The 14,969-nt window shown below is 38.7% G+C and overlaps 1 protein-coding gene across 5 annotated transcripts in view; it reads left to right on the top strand.

The window, feature by feature from the left end:
• Positions 1 to 14,969, top strand: part of RBMS3 (RNA binding motif single stranded interacting protein 3) — an 809,235-nt gene that overhangs the window by 625,959 nt on the left and 168,307 nt on the right. For all 5 annotated transcript variants that reach the window (XM_042474219.1, XM_042474216.1, XM_042474218.1 and 2 more), the window contains one exon: positions 2,589 to 2,746. In XM_042474219.1, coding sequence (XP_042330153.1) covers positions 2,589 to 2,746 — 158 coding nt within the window. The remainder of the gene's footprint in view (positions 1 to 2,588; positions 2,747 to 14,969) is intronic.

A 14,969-nucleotide genomic window follows, 5' to 3' on the forward strand; every position in this document is an offset into this window, starting at 1 on the left:
TCTTAATGTTAGCCATTAGGGTTACTAAGCATTCATAGGCCTCAGTTCAATTGTTAGTCTCAGCCAAAGTAGATACATTGAATTAACGGAATATACAGTATGTATATTGATCTCCCACTGGTTCAGTGGATCCACTCTTGGTGCTAAAATTTGGATTTATGCTATAAATCCAAGGTATATTCATGCCATCTCTGAAAAGATGGTCAGGAAATAATGATTTTTTTTGGTTAGGCCCCCCAGAAGCAAAGAGGAAACAGAACTATCTCTTTTGCTGTACGTAAGGGAATGAAGCATTTGGAGGCTAAGTTCCTAATTTAAAAAAAATAAAAATCATGGTTTCCTTAAATACCACCTGTTACCCTCTTTTCCAGCTCATTTTTTCAGATAGTACTTTTCCTTTCTGTGATAGTAGAAGCAAAACAAAACAAACAAAAATCCAAGAGAAAGCAGGCTGACCCACAGAGATGTGGAACACTATTATAGAAGATAATGCCTAAAATTGTTGTTGCTTTTATTATTTCCCCTCAAGTTAAGTGCCACAGTCATTTTGTGTGTGTGGTGCGCTTCTTTTTTTGTTTCAAAGCCTAATCTGTAAGATATATTACCTGAGTTCAAGGGTGAATATGTTATAGCTTACAGTAACCATATCGATCATAAGCATACTTGTACAGTGCTCTTCTTAAATGTGTGAAAATGCCATCATAAGTCAACAATTGTCTATACTTCCCCTTATAAAAAAGCCCAAGCTATAGCTTTTTCACAACCATCAACACATTATATCTAACAAGAAACAATGTTATGAAATATTTCATTGTAACACAGAGAGATAAATCGTGTCTGCATGGTCCAAAATGCCCATTCCTCCCTCGCCCCAGGTTTTGTTTTGTCCTGTTCAGATGATGCACAACCCAAACCCTGGTTCTGGTGCAAGCACTCCAGACTATGTCTGTCACATTTTGCACCAGAGCCAAGGTATAACTATATTAAAATGAATTTTAAAAGTTACTTGCTGCTCTAGAACTTCCAGGAAAAGCCAGAGCCCTCCATTCTTGTGCTGTCTGCATGGTCATCCTGCTGGGCCACTTTGTGTATCCACTGCCACTGTAGGCCACTTGTTCTGACCTCAGAACAAGGTGCTTAGCATGTGACTATCAGAACATAGTAATGATATGGCAAGTAATGAGGGCAGGTTGAGGCAGTTGCAGTACTCTAGGCTGCCCCAATGTGCCCAGAGTATCCTGTCCAGTGCAGACAAGGCCAGAGGCTAAAATCCTACATAGTCTCAGTGTAGCATCAATTGTTGATGTTAAAATGCAGAATGGTTTTCACATATGCAACTCCATCTCTCCTCCATCAGCTGAATGAATAATTTTAAAATAACTGCTATAGATATGTAGTGCAAGGTACATTTTCAGGAATCACTAAGGGGATGCTGGCCATTGAGTTTACAATAGTTTTTGTCCCTTTTCAAAAACAAATAAAAAACTGCAGAATATTTGGAAAGAGCCAGTTAGAGAGCTAGCTCTCTAACTGGGGTTCTAACTGAAGGAAGAGTATAGATTGAGTCTCCCCTTTCCAGAATTCTGAAATCCAAAATACTCCAAAAACCAAAACTCTTTCCCTGTTTAGCTGAGATAGTGAACTTTTGCATACTGATGAGTCAATATACACAAACTGTGAATCGGAACAGATTAGCACAAAAAGACTGCTTACAGCCAGCTTGGAGCATGGCATACGCATAACGCATTCCCTCTAAGATGGCCAGAAGCCAGCTTCATGCTGCCCAGCTGCCCACTTGTGGGCTGGCTTCCGGGTGCTCTGGCGGTGTGACGTTTACACACCACATGCCACCCAAACATGTTAAAGCTGCGGCAGGCTGGAAAAGCCAGCTTTTTTGCCAGCACAAAAAGGAGCAGCAATTTGCTGCTTCTTTTTGGGCTGGCAAAAAGGTAGATTTGGAGCTGTGATATGTGGTTGCTATAGTGCCATAGGGCACAGCTCTACAGTGGCTCCAATCCACTGTTTTGGGGTAGTCTGTTTCACCTCTTCATTCCATACACAAAAGTTTTATAAGTACTATGTAAATTTTGTAAGGATTTTATTATTATCTTCAGGCTATGTGTATAAGGTGAATATGAAGCATGAATGAATGTTGTAGTTAGACTTGGGTTCCATCTCCAAGATATCTCATTATATATTGGGAAAAGCGGTTAATAAATAAACAATTTATTATTATTATTATTATTATTATTATTATTATTATTATTATATGTAAATACAAATATTCCGAAATCCAAACAAACCCCAAATCTCAAAAACTTTTAGTCAGAAGAATTTTTAGATAAGGGAGACTCAACATTTATAATATACTATTGGAAGAGAGTGCCAGAGTGAATTAGTGATGCTGGAGATCTAAAAGATTCAGTGGTGTTCCTTCAGTTTGTGCATCCTAAACTGTCTGCAGAATGCTTTGAAAATGCATTTGAAAAAATGGACACAGTACTCAGCCTTTTGTTATCTGAGACATAATGTAGCTAAAGGATGTCCTGTTTCTGTTGAATCTAATAAGGTGATTTATTTTATTTTAGCAACAAGAACAAGACCCTACAAATCTTTACATCTCAAACCTACCCATTTCCATGGATGAGCAGGAGCTGGAGAATATGCTGAAACCCTTTGGACATGTCATTTCCACCAGAATATTAAGAGATGCAAATGGTGTCAGTAGAGGAGTCGGCTTTGCCAGGTGAAAATCTTGTTCTTTCTGCTTTGTGTGCTGGAATTGTTTCTCTCTTTCTTATACAGTGCACTCTGAACTTTTTTCAAAAGCTATCTTTGCTATAGCTCTGGGGTCTTGTGGATGTGAAACATGCTGAATGTTCAAGAAAGAGGAGGCTTCCTCTGTTGGGGATCCATCTCTTGAAAAGTTAGATTATTTTATTTAGTGTGATGACAGTATTCTTAATCAGGGATAATTAGGAAGCAGCTGAGTTTCATCTTTCAACTTTAAAAATATACCCTTCTGTCAAAAAAACTGTGCAAATCTACAGCACTATATAAATAAAGCATAATAATAATAATAATAATGTGCCTATAAATGTTTGCATTGAATAACATTTCTTAATTCTGCCACTGGTAAGAGCAGAATTGAAGAGGAAAATAATAAGTCTGAAATATACAGGGTCCACAGTGTCTCTATAAGGCACTTGAAACTCTGTGTCTGAATTGAAGTGAGCAGACTATCTGCTGAACATATACTACCTACAAAGGAGGGGAAATTACCTAATCCCTGTCAGTCCCTTTTCCCAAAATAACCGTTTTTCCCCTCTGCAGAAATGTACTGCTGTACTGTAGTTATGTTTCATCAATGTATATTAACATAGTCTTTACTTGGCCCATTCCATAAGTACTTTGTTGGCTCAAGACCAAGAAGGTCCACCTTAAGAACCTAACAGGATAAATTACTGGTATCCTGACAGTTGACTGTTTTCACCCACATGCACACACATTTGCATTTATTGTGCCAGTATTGCTGCCACTGCTGCTCTTATTGTAATGCTGGTGGTAGCAATTATATTGAGGATAGTGATCATGATGATGATGATGATGATGATGATGACATTAGAGAAGCATCTAAGGAACTAGGCATTGTGTATTTGGAACTGGAATGCAGCCTTTGAACTGGATAGAAAAAACATATGATTTTGGATGGACTCCACAGACATGGTTTTCTGGTCACAATTCAAAGTGCTGGGTATGACCACAATGGAATACATTGTTCAGGTCCATGTTATCAGAAGGACCATATCTACCCATACAAACAAATGTTGAGGCCATCCTCACAGCTATTTCTGGTGGGAAGACAGAAGTGGGACTTCTTAGTGGCTGCTACCGGTTTCTGAAACAACGTTCTGGAAAGGTTACACTGGCATCTTCCTTGTTATTATTTTACAGGCAGGCAAAGTTTTGGGAGGAGTTTTTTGTTTTAGTAGGCCTTTGAAGTCTGCTAAGATGTGGGGAGGGGGTTTCTATGTCTTCTGTTGTTTACGTCTCCTGTTCTTTTTGATTGTTTTGTTACTCAATGCTTTAAATTTTAATAATAACTGGATTCTATTTTTTACTTTTGTACAATGAAAATGTTTTATCTGCATCTGTTTTAACTTTGTAAGCCCTAGACTGGGGGTGGGGAGAGTGCAATCAATCAATCAATCAATCAATCATTTTTAGCATGTAGGAATACAACACACTAGAACACAAAAGGCATCTTTTGCATCATGTGTGAAAATAATAGCCTTAGGCTACAATCCTCACTATACTTGCTAAAAATAATCTTCTTGGAATACATAGGGATTTACAACTGAGTAAGCATCTATGGGATTGTGCTGTTAGTATTATGGTGCATCAGGAAAGAAAATGCTTTTGTCTCTTTTATATTGAGTATTAAAAGCCAATATTAAGGTTTAAAAAAACCTTGTCTTTTAAAAACCACAATGTAATTTTGTGGATGAGCAAATGGATACAAGACACTTGTAACCTTTGAATTATGAGACTTGTACAACAGGTCCTTGTTATCCACTGGGATTTGGTTCCTGAAGCGCCCGTGGATACCAAATCCATGGAAGCTCAAGTCCCATTAGGGTCACCATGAGTTGAGATCGACGTGCAGTTAACAACGACAGCAAAGTAAAATGGTGTTCCTTATTTTAAAAATGGCAGAATCAAGATTTGGTTTTTTGAGTAGAAGTGGTGGATATGGAGGAATGACTGTATGATACAAATTAGCAATATTCCAGTTTTGCTATGCACACAAGTCTTGAATGCATATTGGAGTTAATGAGCGCTTCCAGAACTACCCTCACCCATAAAATGAAGCAGCCTGTTTTATAGTGTGTGCAAGCTGTGACCATTATATAGCACAGTCAGAGAGCCTATAAAATACTAGGTTCCTGAAATGGATCAGAATGTCCTTCCCATTCATTTTGTATCATGTAGGAAGAATAGAGCATGCCTGTTTCTAGAAAAGATGCAAGTTGCTGTTCTTTTTTTCCAAAAATTATTTCAACAAACAATGGTTTTGCAGTTAACAAAGTAAAAGCCAAACTCCTCTAATGAACTCTGCATGGCAAGAAACACATGAAACAATGAGAACATAAAATGGTAACAGGTATTTCATCTTTTCCTGTACAAAGTAACATGTCTGAGTTCACCATGAGTGATAAGAGTTTCTTCTGTGCTAATAAGGTGGCATGAGTTAATAGGCATTGCAATTTCACCTTTTGTCCTTGATACAAAAGAACAATGCTCTCAAGAAAATGTTAAGAAGGAATGAAGGATGATGAAACACTGTTGCTTCTTCTTAGTGAATTCATTAATTCTGCTTTATTATAAATTTGATAACAGGAAAGACATATCTGAAATATTAACTTATATTTGGAAGACTGGTATTTTTACTGACATACTTAGTTGAGATTTGAAAAGAACAAAAATGACAAGGTGAAATACAGACTTATCAAAGAATCTAGTAATGTAAGTGGCTCTCTTCTGAGGAATAAAGACAGGCAACGTAGAGGCTTGCTGACCAACCATGGAATAAGGGGACCATACACAGAATGTGCTTCAACTGAAGAGTACTACATGTTCTGCAGTGACCCAGCAATCCTTTTCCCAATCACTCCTAGACTCTGGAACGACCTGCCAGATGAGATCCATCAGATTACCACCTTGGAAACCTTTAAGAAGGCTATTAAGATGGATCTCATCCAGCAGGCCTTTACTGACTAGAGCATCCACCACCAAGAACAATTTGGATTTTTGGATCATGGTCTGAAGTTCCATGAGGAGGGACTTCTCGCAGGGAATGGGTTGCATCTCATGCCAGTTAGAAGAAATGTGTTGGCCAATAATCTCAAGAATTTGATCAGGAGGCTTTAAACTGAGTTGTGGGAGAGGGAGACAGTATTCTGGAAGGCAAAAGGACTGGAGAAAATAGTCAAACTGTCATAGAGGGAACAAGACAACCAGTGCAAGGACCCAAAAGTGGGAGGCAAAAAAATTTGCACAGACAGCAAGTAGGGGGGACCCATGGTCTAAGATGTCTCTACACTAATGCACAGAGCATGGGGAATAAGCAAGATGAACTTCAACTCCTAGCACAACAAAGCAAGTATGATATAATAGGCATCATTGAAACCTGGTGGGATGAGTCTTATGATTGGAATGTAGGAATACAAGAGAAATAGGCCAAACAAGAAAGGAGGATGAATAGCACTATATGTCAGGGACATTTACACCAGTGAAGAGATCCAGGACATTGAGCCATATCAGCATCCAGGCCCAATTGCACCTGACATAAAACTACTTGGCCCCTCTTCATTGGAGGCTGGAAAAGGTGGCTGCTCCTCTGCACTGTGTGGGTCTGGGGTTACATTACTTCAGTACAAGTATCTTTTTTCTGGGGTTCCCACAGAATTCACTAAGAGTAGGAGAACCTGGCAAGCTTAATTTAACTCTAGTGAATTTTTATCTGGACTGAATGAAAATCTGTATGTGTTTTTGTGTGCATTTTCAAAATAATTGTGTACAAATTTGAAAATGTACAATTGTTTACGTTCTCAAACATGGTGTTTTCCTTAAAGCTTTTTTTAATTGAATAAAATGCCTTTGTGTGGATATCCTTCCTTCAAAAAAAAAAAAAATTACATGCTGGGGATTGAATTTACTGCAATTCTTGGAAAGGGGGATGTGTTTCTAGGTAAACTTATCTTCCTGTACATTTTCATTTCAATGTAAACTGAACTAATTTTTCACCATTCCCTACTTTTTACATACATGGCTTCATTACCACACACCAAAGAAAATTTGTTTTAATGGTAATACTGCTTTACGCACAGTTTTCCTGTCCATTATTTTCTAAAAAGAAGCCACCAAAGAGACATCTCGTATATACTTGTGTACAAGTCGACCTCATTTATAAATTGGGGAAAGGCTTCAGGGTCAAAATCTTGGATTTTGATATGACCTGTGGATAAGTGAAGGATAAAACTATAACAAAAGATGGAAAAGGGAAGACACCACTTCTGTCTCTTCTTCTCCATCTCTGGACCTCTCCCGACCACCAGACTTTACTTCTCAGGTGCTGGAGGATAGGTTTGAAAATTGGATTGGAGAGGAAGTAGAGATAAATAAGGTGTTTCTTTGGTGGATTGAGAAGGCTTTAAAATCAGATTGGGGAGAGAAAGACGTGGAGTTAAATGGGGTGTTTCTTTGATGGGAAAAGACTCTTTCACACACACACAAAACTCCTGTCTCGAGGCACGAAGAGTGGGTCACCACAACAGTGCTTGTTTCAGGACCTTTCTAAGCAGTATTAGTGTATTGACCTGTATATAAGTTGACCCAAAATTTTAGGGTCAATTTTGGGGCATACATTTCTTGACATATAATAAAGTACATACGATAATAGGCTCTATTCTGGTAATGATATAGGCTAATATTGTGCAAAGAGAGGATTAGAAAAACAAAACAAAATATAGCAAAATTCAGATCCCATTTCATTGTATCCCATTTTTTCCAGAACCATTTTGTACTTTATGCAATAAGCTATCCTGGCTCCCTGGCATGTGTTGTGTAAAGAAGGAAATAGGCGTTGCTTTATGATATGGGATATGCAAAATTTCTTTGTTATACCTCAGTAGATATTGCCTCTTTACAGAATGAAGAGAAAATTATTTTCAGTTCACATTTTAATATAAACCTACCTCATTCACACTTCCCAAATGAATATGCAAGCATATGCAAATATCTTTTGTTTTTCACACTTCTGTGAATTTTGTAATGAAGTTAAAAAATACACATAAAAATGCATACATTAGGGAGGAAGTGTATTTGATGGCATAAATTAAGGAATAGCATTTTAAAAGTATATGAATTTTCACACAGAGCTTTAAAAATTGTAAACTGATACAGTGGTGGAATAGGGGGTGAAGCATTATACAAAGTAACACAGATAAATGAATCTACCCTAGGAATGTATAATCTCTGGTTATTTCATATCATTCTTATATGGAAGAATTAATAATTTAAGAACTTTTATCCCTTTCCTCCCAGAACATGGACATTTGCACAATTTTCAAGCAAGGTTCATATTTCAGGACTCCATTGGGGAAACCCGATTTGGAAATATTACACATTGTTTTCCTGTGCAGAAAACTTATTTGGGGGTAGAAAGAATGTATTTTCTGCAAAAACCTCAAAAACAAAACACTAGTTCCTGTCAAGAAATATTGGGGTTTCTTCTAGAACTCTTCTAGAACATGGCCACATAGCCCAAAAAACCCACAAAAAACTATGGATGCCGGCCATGAAAGCCTTCGACTTCATGTTGGGTTTTTTTCTCTCTCAGAAAATGCATGCAGGAAATCTACAAATTCATGATTTATTTTGAAATGTGGAGAATCTCAAAGCAGGTCTTCTTTTCCTTCTTATGATGTCCCTGCTTTTTGTGGAGGATGCAAATATTAAGGAGTACTCATAGCATCCATAATCTTTCCCTATATCCAGCTCACCAATCCCAAGTGTTGGTGGTGGTGTGATGGTTCCTCTAGACTGGGGATCAAAGTGGCTTACAAAAATTGAACTGATACAGATGAAAGCACTGATAGGTTAAAAACTTACAAAAAGCTATTTTTAAAAATTTAATTAAACTATGTATAGTATTTTTTAAATTTTAAAATATAAAACATCCACTAAAAAGGCATGAAAGTAAAAAAAAAGTAAGATACTATAAGAAGCATTTTCTTTATATACTGTTCCTTCAAGTCCTTTGAAAGTAAAGTATTTGCCTACCAGCAAAAGGAAAACAGGGAGGGGACAAGTCCAGTTTCCCTAGGAAGAATGTTCTAGAGCCAGGAAGCAGCTGCCATGAAGACTCTCCCCAAATCTTGCCAGATGTAACTGTGAAGGTGGCACAACTGAGAAAATAATCTCCCCCAGGCAGGGTGGGTGCTCATATGGGAAAATATAGTCCTCCATATAGCCTGGACCCAAGTCACACAGGTTTCTATAGGAATATCTAGCACTTTGAACTATGCCTGTAGATAAGGTAGTAGCCGGTGGAGCTGTTGTAGCAAGGGAGTCATGTAATCCATTTTGAACAGTTCCAGTATGAATGCAGTGCCTTGTGACAGCTGAGGTATTTGAGCACTTTTTAAGGGGTGCCCTACATACAACATGTTACAGTAATCCAAATGGGATATAACTAAGACATGTATCGCCACATGGCCATACAGTCAGCTCTCCATATCCCCAGATTTTTATCCACCGATTCAAGCATCTATGGCTTGAAAATATTCCAAAAAAATATATAAATTCCAAATAGCCAACTTTGTTTTTTTATTTTATATAAGGGGCACGATTTCACTATGCCATTGTATTTTATGGGACTTAAACGTCAACGGATTTTGATATCCACGGGTAGTGCTGCTGAAATCAAACCCCAGTGGATACCATGTGTGCACTCCATTAGACATATCCAGGAATGGCTGGTGCAGTTGGTTTAACTGTGCAAACGCACATTTGGCCACCACAGAAACTTGAGAAAGTATGTTGAGTTCTAAATCGAAGCGTACAGTGAAATTGCAAGCCTGTGTCTTCAAGGAGTGTGTACAGGCTGAATGCCTATTTCCTGTATGCAAAGATTATTGTAGCACCTGTGTGAAAGAAATGTAGAATTCAGCCTGAAACAGATGGGCCAAATGACGCACTTTCTAGCCATGTCCGGGACATAGCATTTAGATGATGCACATCCTGAACATGGCCAGTAGCCATGCCAAAGCTGTGTCTTTGTGGAAGAAGTGGGCCAAAAAGTATCAGACAAGATCCTCTCCTTCTGATGGCCCTGTTTAGGACCACGGTGGCAGCCCAAATCGGGGCTGAGTATGTGCCGTCATCATGGTCCCACAGCGATCAGGGCAGGAGTGGCCTCTGGTTGCTCCATTTGTCCCATCTGCTCAAGGTCTTGGTCTACTTCCACAGATGCATCTTCTTCTGGCATCTGAGGAAGTAGACCAAGTCTATGAAAGCTTATGCTACAACTTCTTTCTCCAGTTAGTCTCAAAAGTGTTACAAGACCCCTTTGCATAATGATATTCCAGACTAACATGGCTATGACTCTGAATACCTGTTCCCTGGTTTGCCTTTTAGTTGCCTAGGAAAACATCTGTCTTGCCTGGATTAAGCTTCAGTCTATTTACCCTTATTCAGTGACAGTCCATTCCTGATGACTTGTTTAGAACTGAAGCAGCTTCCCCAGAGAATTAGAAATCTGAGTACAATCTGTCTGCCTCAAAGTTTGTGTGTTTGTCTGTGAGAGAAAGAATTAATGAATGAATGACAGAATGACTGGATGATAGATTAATGAAGGAGAAAAGGCAAAAAGAAGAAAAAGGAAGCAGGACTCTGCCCAATTTTTTACTTTATCCCTGCTTCCTATTGTGTGTGTCCCCAATCACTTTCCCTCAAGATACTGTAGCCCTTCATTCAAAAAAGTTTACCTACTCCTGGTTTATATGGGCAGTTTTTAAAATACATTTAGGGATTTCACAGGCCTATGCCTGCTGGCTTTTTTTCAAAAATAAAGATCCACTGGTAACTTTGACGTAGTTATGTGTGCAATAAAGCCATATTCTTCTAAGGCAATTGATGTTGAACAAATTTACTGGCATCTCCAGAACAGGAAAATAGATAGCATAAAGCATAGCGAGGCACTGATTGATTTATCCTCACTTTCACATTAAGTATTATATACCCACTAGCACTGCAATGGTTTAATGCCTGACTGTCAGCATTTCCTTCTTCTTCCTTTTTTTTCTTGTTTTCAGAGTTTTATGAGTCTTCTATAAAATGTCACTTCAGGGTGAATCTTCGAAGGTCAATTTAAGATACAAGACATCAGGCAAAGGAAAAAAAACTGATGGTATCTACTATTTCAGTGAACTTCTATCATTAAGAAACATCTTCAGAAAATGAAAGTTAGTTTTCTGTAACTGACATTTATCAGGAAACATGGTTCATTCTGTAATAGCAGAATAACGTGCATCCACGTCCTGTAATGGAGTGTATACTGCTTAGGGATGTTTTTCCCAGTGGAGAACATGATACAGCTTTCAAACAATTTCTGATCAAAAGACTACACACTCTTGTCTTCTAATGGGATTTACTCTTCTATGCATTTTCCAATGGAGGATCATGGTGTGGCTTTTAAGCCAGTGGATACTTGCACAAGTATTTGTGCATCGATGTGCCTCTACACATAGGCACACACACATTACCTAAGTCTACATAGGTAGATATATTTTTCAAATTGTACTGAACAAGGATGCAAACAGGATCTGTAGTGAAGTCAAAACCACCATGTCTTTTTTTAGATCCTTGCCCTTCCTGACACACAGAAGTGACTGGCCAAGTTGGTATAGGAAAGAGCCAGTGCTTTTTTTCCCAGCAACAAAGGGTTCCAATATTCCTGGAGGAGGGCAATTGTAAGCCTTTGGCTGAAAGAAACCCCTCTGTGCTTCCCATCCTATTGGATAATTACTGGCTAGTTTCCAGTGTTCCAGTTTTGAGCACAGTGCTAGAGTGTATAGTGGTGTCTCAACTGGGTTGCCAAATTTCATTAATTTTGTCCTTCCATTTAAGAACAATCCACTGTAACATTCTGAATTAATTAAAATGGTTTGGGCTTTGCTAGAATATGGTGGGTTTTGTTTTCACTTCAGGATCCCCCTCTCCCAAAATTGATTTGTGCAAAAATGTGCTTTTTGCAGAGAGCCTTTTAAATAATTTTTTGTGCAAACAGCAAAAAACCCTCTGTTTTCTGCACAAAAGTAATATTTTTCTTTGCAAAAAAGGAACATTTGTAAGTGTAGAGGATTTTCTAGGTAACCAGCCCCAAAGTGCAAAGAGCACCATGGATAGTTTTTTTGTGAGTTTTTACAGCTAAGTGTCTTATTAGAAGAGTTTATTATTGACATTAAGCCATCATCTGTGGCTGGCTTCTTCAGAGAATGCTGGCATGCAAGTGAGTGGGATATATATACTGTGTGACCCTTGGTTGAGAGGAAGTGATTTACATGTTAATCTGTGTGTTGGATTATTGTTGAATGGCAAAGCTTCAAGGTGTCTAATTAGTGATCCATTGTCTGCTGGAAAACTACTGGTCCTGGCTGGTTGTCATTTGTATTTGCTGGGTCTTGAGTTTTTCAGGACTGGTAGCAAAATTGTGTTTACTTTAAGGGTTTCTTATTTCCTGTTGAAGATGTTGTGATGATTCCTTGAGAGCAAAGCCCTGTGCGTGGCCCTTACTCCCAGGGAGTCCCTTTAAAAAAAAGAACTTTCCCTTCTAGGATCTCTTAGGTTTCCATTCTCGCTCCCTGTTGAGCAGAATGAGACCCCTGGAGGTCCTATAGTCGCGCTGCCACCACTCAGTGAATTATCAATGAACTATATTTCCCAAGCACACACTGAGACTTGCTTGAGAGAGAGAGATCTAGTTTCCTTTCTTGCTAACCCACAGCAATCAGTGACCGAATAAGGCACGTGTACAGGAGCACAGAGATAGCAGATGCTTTTAAAAGAAAGAAGTTTATTTTAAAGAAATAGTATAGAATAGGAAGGTATCACTCATGCCAGGCCTCCTTGCCTTGCAGGTCAGAAAACACAGTTACAAAGATATTCATTTCAGGCAAGCTATTAGATAAACATAACAAAAAGACCTAAACGTACTGACTAACACTGTTCCTGAGCTACTCACACAATGATGGGATTTGTAGTCCTTGTGGAGTTCTTGGAATCAGGGAGTTGCCTCCTTGCCAACTCTACTTGCATGCCAGAGCCGGTCCTCCGGCTGCTCAGAGGACAAGCCTCTGGTTTCTCCAAACACAGCCAAGATGGAGAACAAAGGACACATGGTCCTACAGGGGTATTTAAAACCCTCTCTTGGAATCTTTTTGAAACTGCCGCTCTGGCACTTTTGATTGGCCAAGTGAGCCTTACGTCAGCTATGATGTAGCTGCTCATTAGCATGTGATGTCATCTCTCATTAGCATGTACCTCCTCCCAGATTAACCCTTTGTAGTTCAGGAGAAGTCCTCAGGTGACTGGGAACCCAGCCACCACAGATGTCTAGGTGTTTGTGGATTTCAGTGGCTTCCTTGTATATTCTGACCTGATAGTTGTTGGTATGGTCCAGAATTTCAGTGTTTTCAAACAGCAGTTTATGTCCAGGATAGTTTATAACATGTTCTGCTACAGCTGATTTTTCTGGCTGACCCAGTCTGCAGTGTCTTTCATGTTCTTTGATTCCTATTTTCCCAGCAGACAATGGATCACTAATTAAATTGACACCCTGAGGCCTTGCCATTCAATAACAAATCAAGACACAGATTAACATGTAAATCACTTCCTCACACAGTATATATACTGTATACTCCATTCACTTCCATGGCAGCATTGTCTTAAGATGCCAGCCACAAGATGCTGGTGAAACATCAGGAATAAACTCTTACAGAACATGGTCACATAGCCCAAAAAATCCACAAAAAAACCCTATGGATGCCAGCTGTGAAAGCCTTTGACTTCACAGCATCATGGATGTTTTTTATTTCACAGTGTGGTGTCTCAGTGTGTCAAGATATGCACTGTTTTTCTCTCCTTCCTCCCTCCTCTTTTTTATTTGGGACTGAAAAAAATCTGAAAGTATTATTTATTTAATTATTTAAAATATTTATATCCTCCCCTATATCCAAAGATCTCAGGACATCTTACAGTACAAATCAGTTAACAAAAATATCGTTTCTCGGCATTTTGGCTAAGATCAAGTGTAATATTTTTGAAGACAAATAACATTATATCATTCATCAAAGATTTATTTCAATTCTAGTCTCACCTCCAAGACTCTTTGGACAAAATAGATTCAGTCCAACTACAGGCCTAATGATTGGAGAGAGATGGCTTTCTTGTTTACCTTGTAGATGATCTGTGCTAAGAAGTGGACAAGTGGGAGTTTGTTCCTGTTGGTTCTGCTGGATTTCTCACTGGAATGGGATTTGAAGGGACTGTTTTGCCATGTCCTCATTCCTTCCTGGAGGGTGAACCTAGAAGGTGGCTCTTGTAAAATATTGTCTGATGCCTTGGCTGTTGACATAGAATAGGTTGTTGTTGCTGTGTGCCCTCAAATTGTTTCTGATTTATGGTGACCCTATGTGAACCTATCACAGGTTTTTCTTGGTGAGATTTGTTTAGATGAAGTTTGTCTTTGCCTTCCTCTAAGGCTGAGAATGTGTGATGTACCCAAGGTCACCCAGTGAGTTTGTATAACCAAGTGTGGATTTCAACCCAGTCTCCAATCCAGATCTTGTCCAGTTCTTTCATAGCTGCCCTTCCCAGTTCTAGTCTTCTGATTTGATTATAATTGACATTCTGATTCAAGGTATGGTAAATCTTGAACTATTTCAATTTCCTCTTCATCAGCTTTGAAGTCATTCTTTTTGTTTTCTTAATGTTCGATTGTAAGCCAGCCTTAAACACTTTCTTGTTTTAATTTCCTTATTAATTGTTCCAGGTCATTGGGTTTTCTGCTAGTAGTATGGTGCCATCTGCATATCTTAAATTGTTGATATTCCTTCCACCTATCTCTTCTCTTCTAAAAAGAGAGGGGACAATCATTGACCTTTCAGGATTGATATCTCCCAATTACCACTGATAAAAGGATGCCCCTTGATAACTAATTCCCCATGCCTTGCTAAAGCTACTAATAAGCCTCCTATCATTACTTTCCAACAGCATACACTAAAGAAGCTGCTAGTAAATGCTACAAAAAGTTGTTGTGTGCTTCTAAATTGTTTCCAGCGTATGATGACCCTAAGGCAAACCTATAATAGGGTTTTCTTGGCAAGATTTTTTCAGAGTGGATTTGC

This window comes from Sceloporus undulatus, chromosome 6 (assembly GCF_019175285.1).
Source record: "Sceloporus undulatus isolate JIND9_A2432 ecotype Alabama chromosome 6, SceUnd_v1.1, whole genome shotgun sequence".
NCBI classification, from domain to species: Eukaryota; Metazoa; Chordata; class Lepidosauria; order Squamata; family Phrynosomatidae; genus Sceloporus; species Sceloporus undulatus.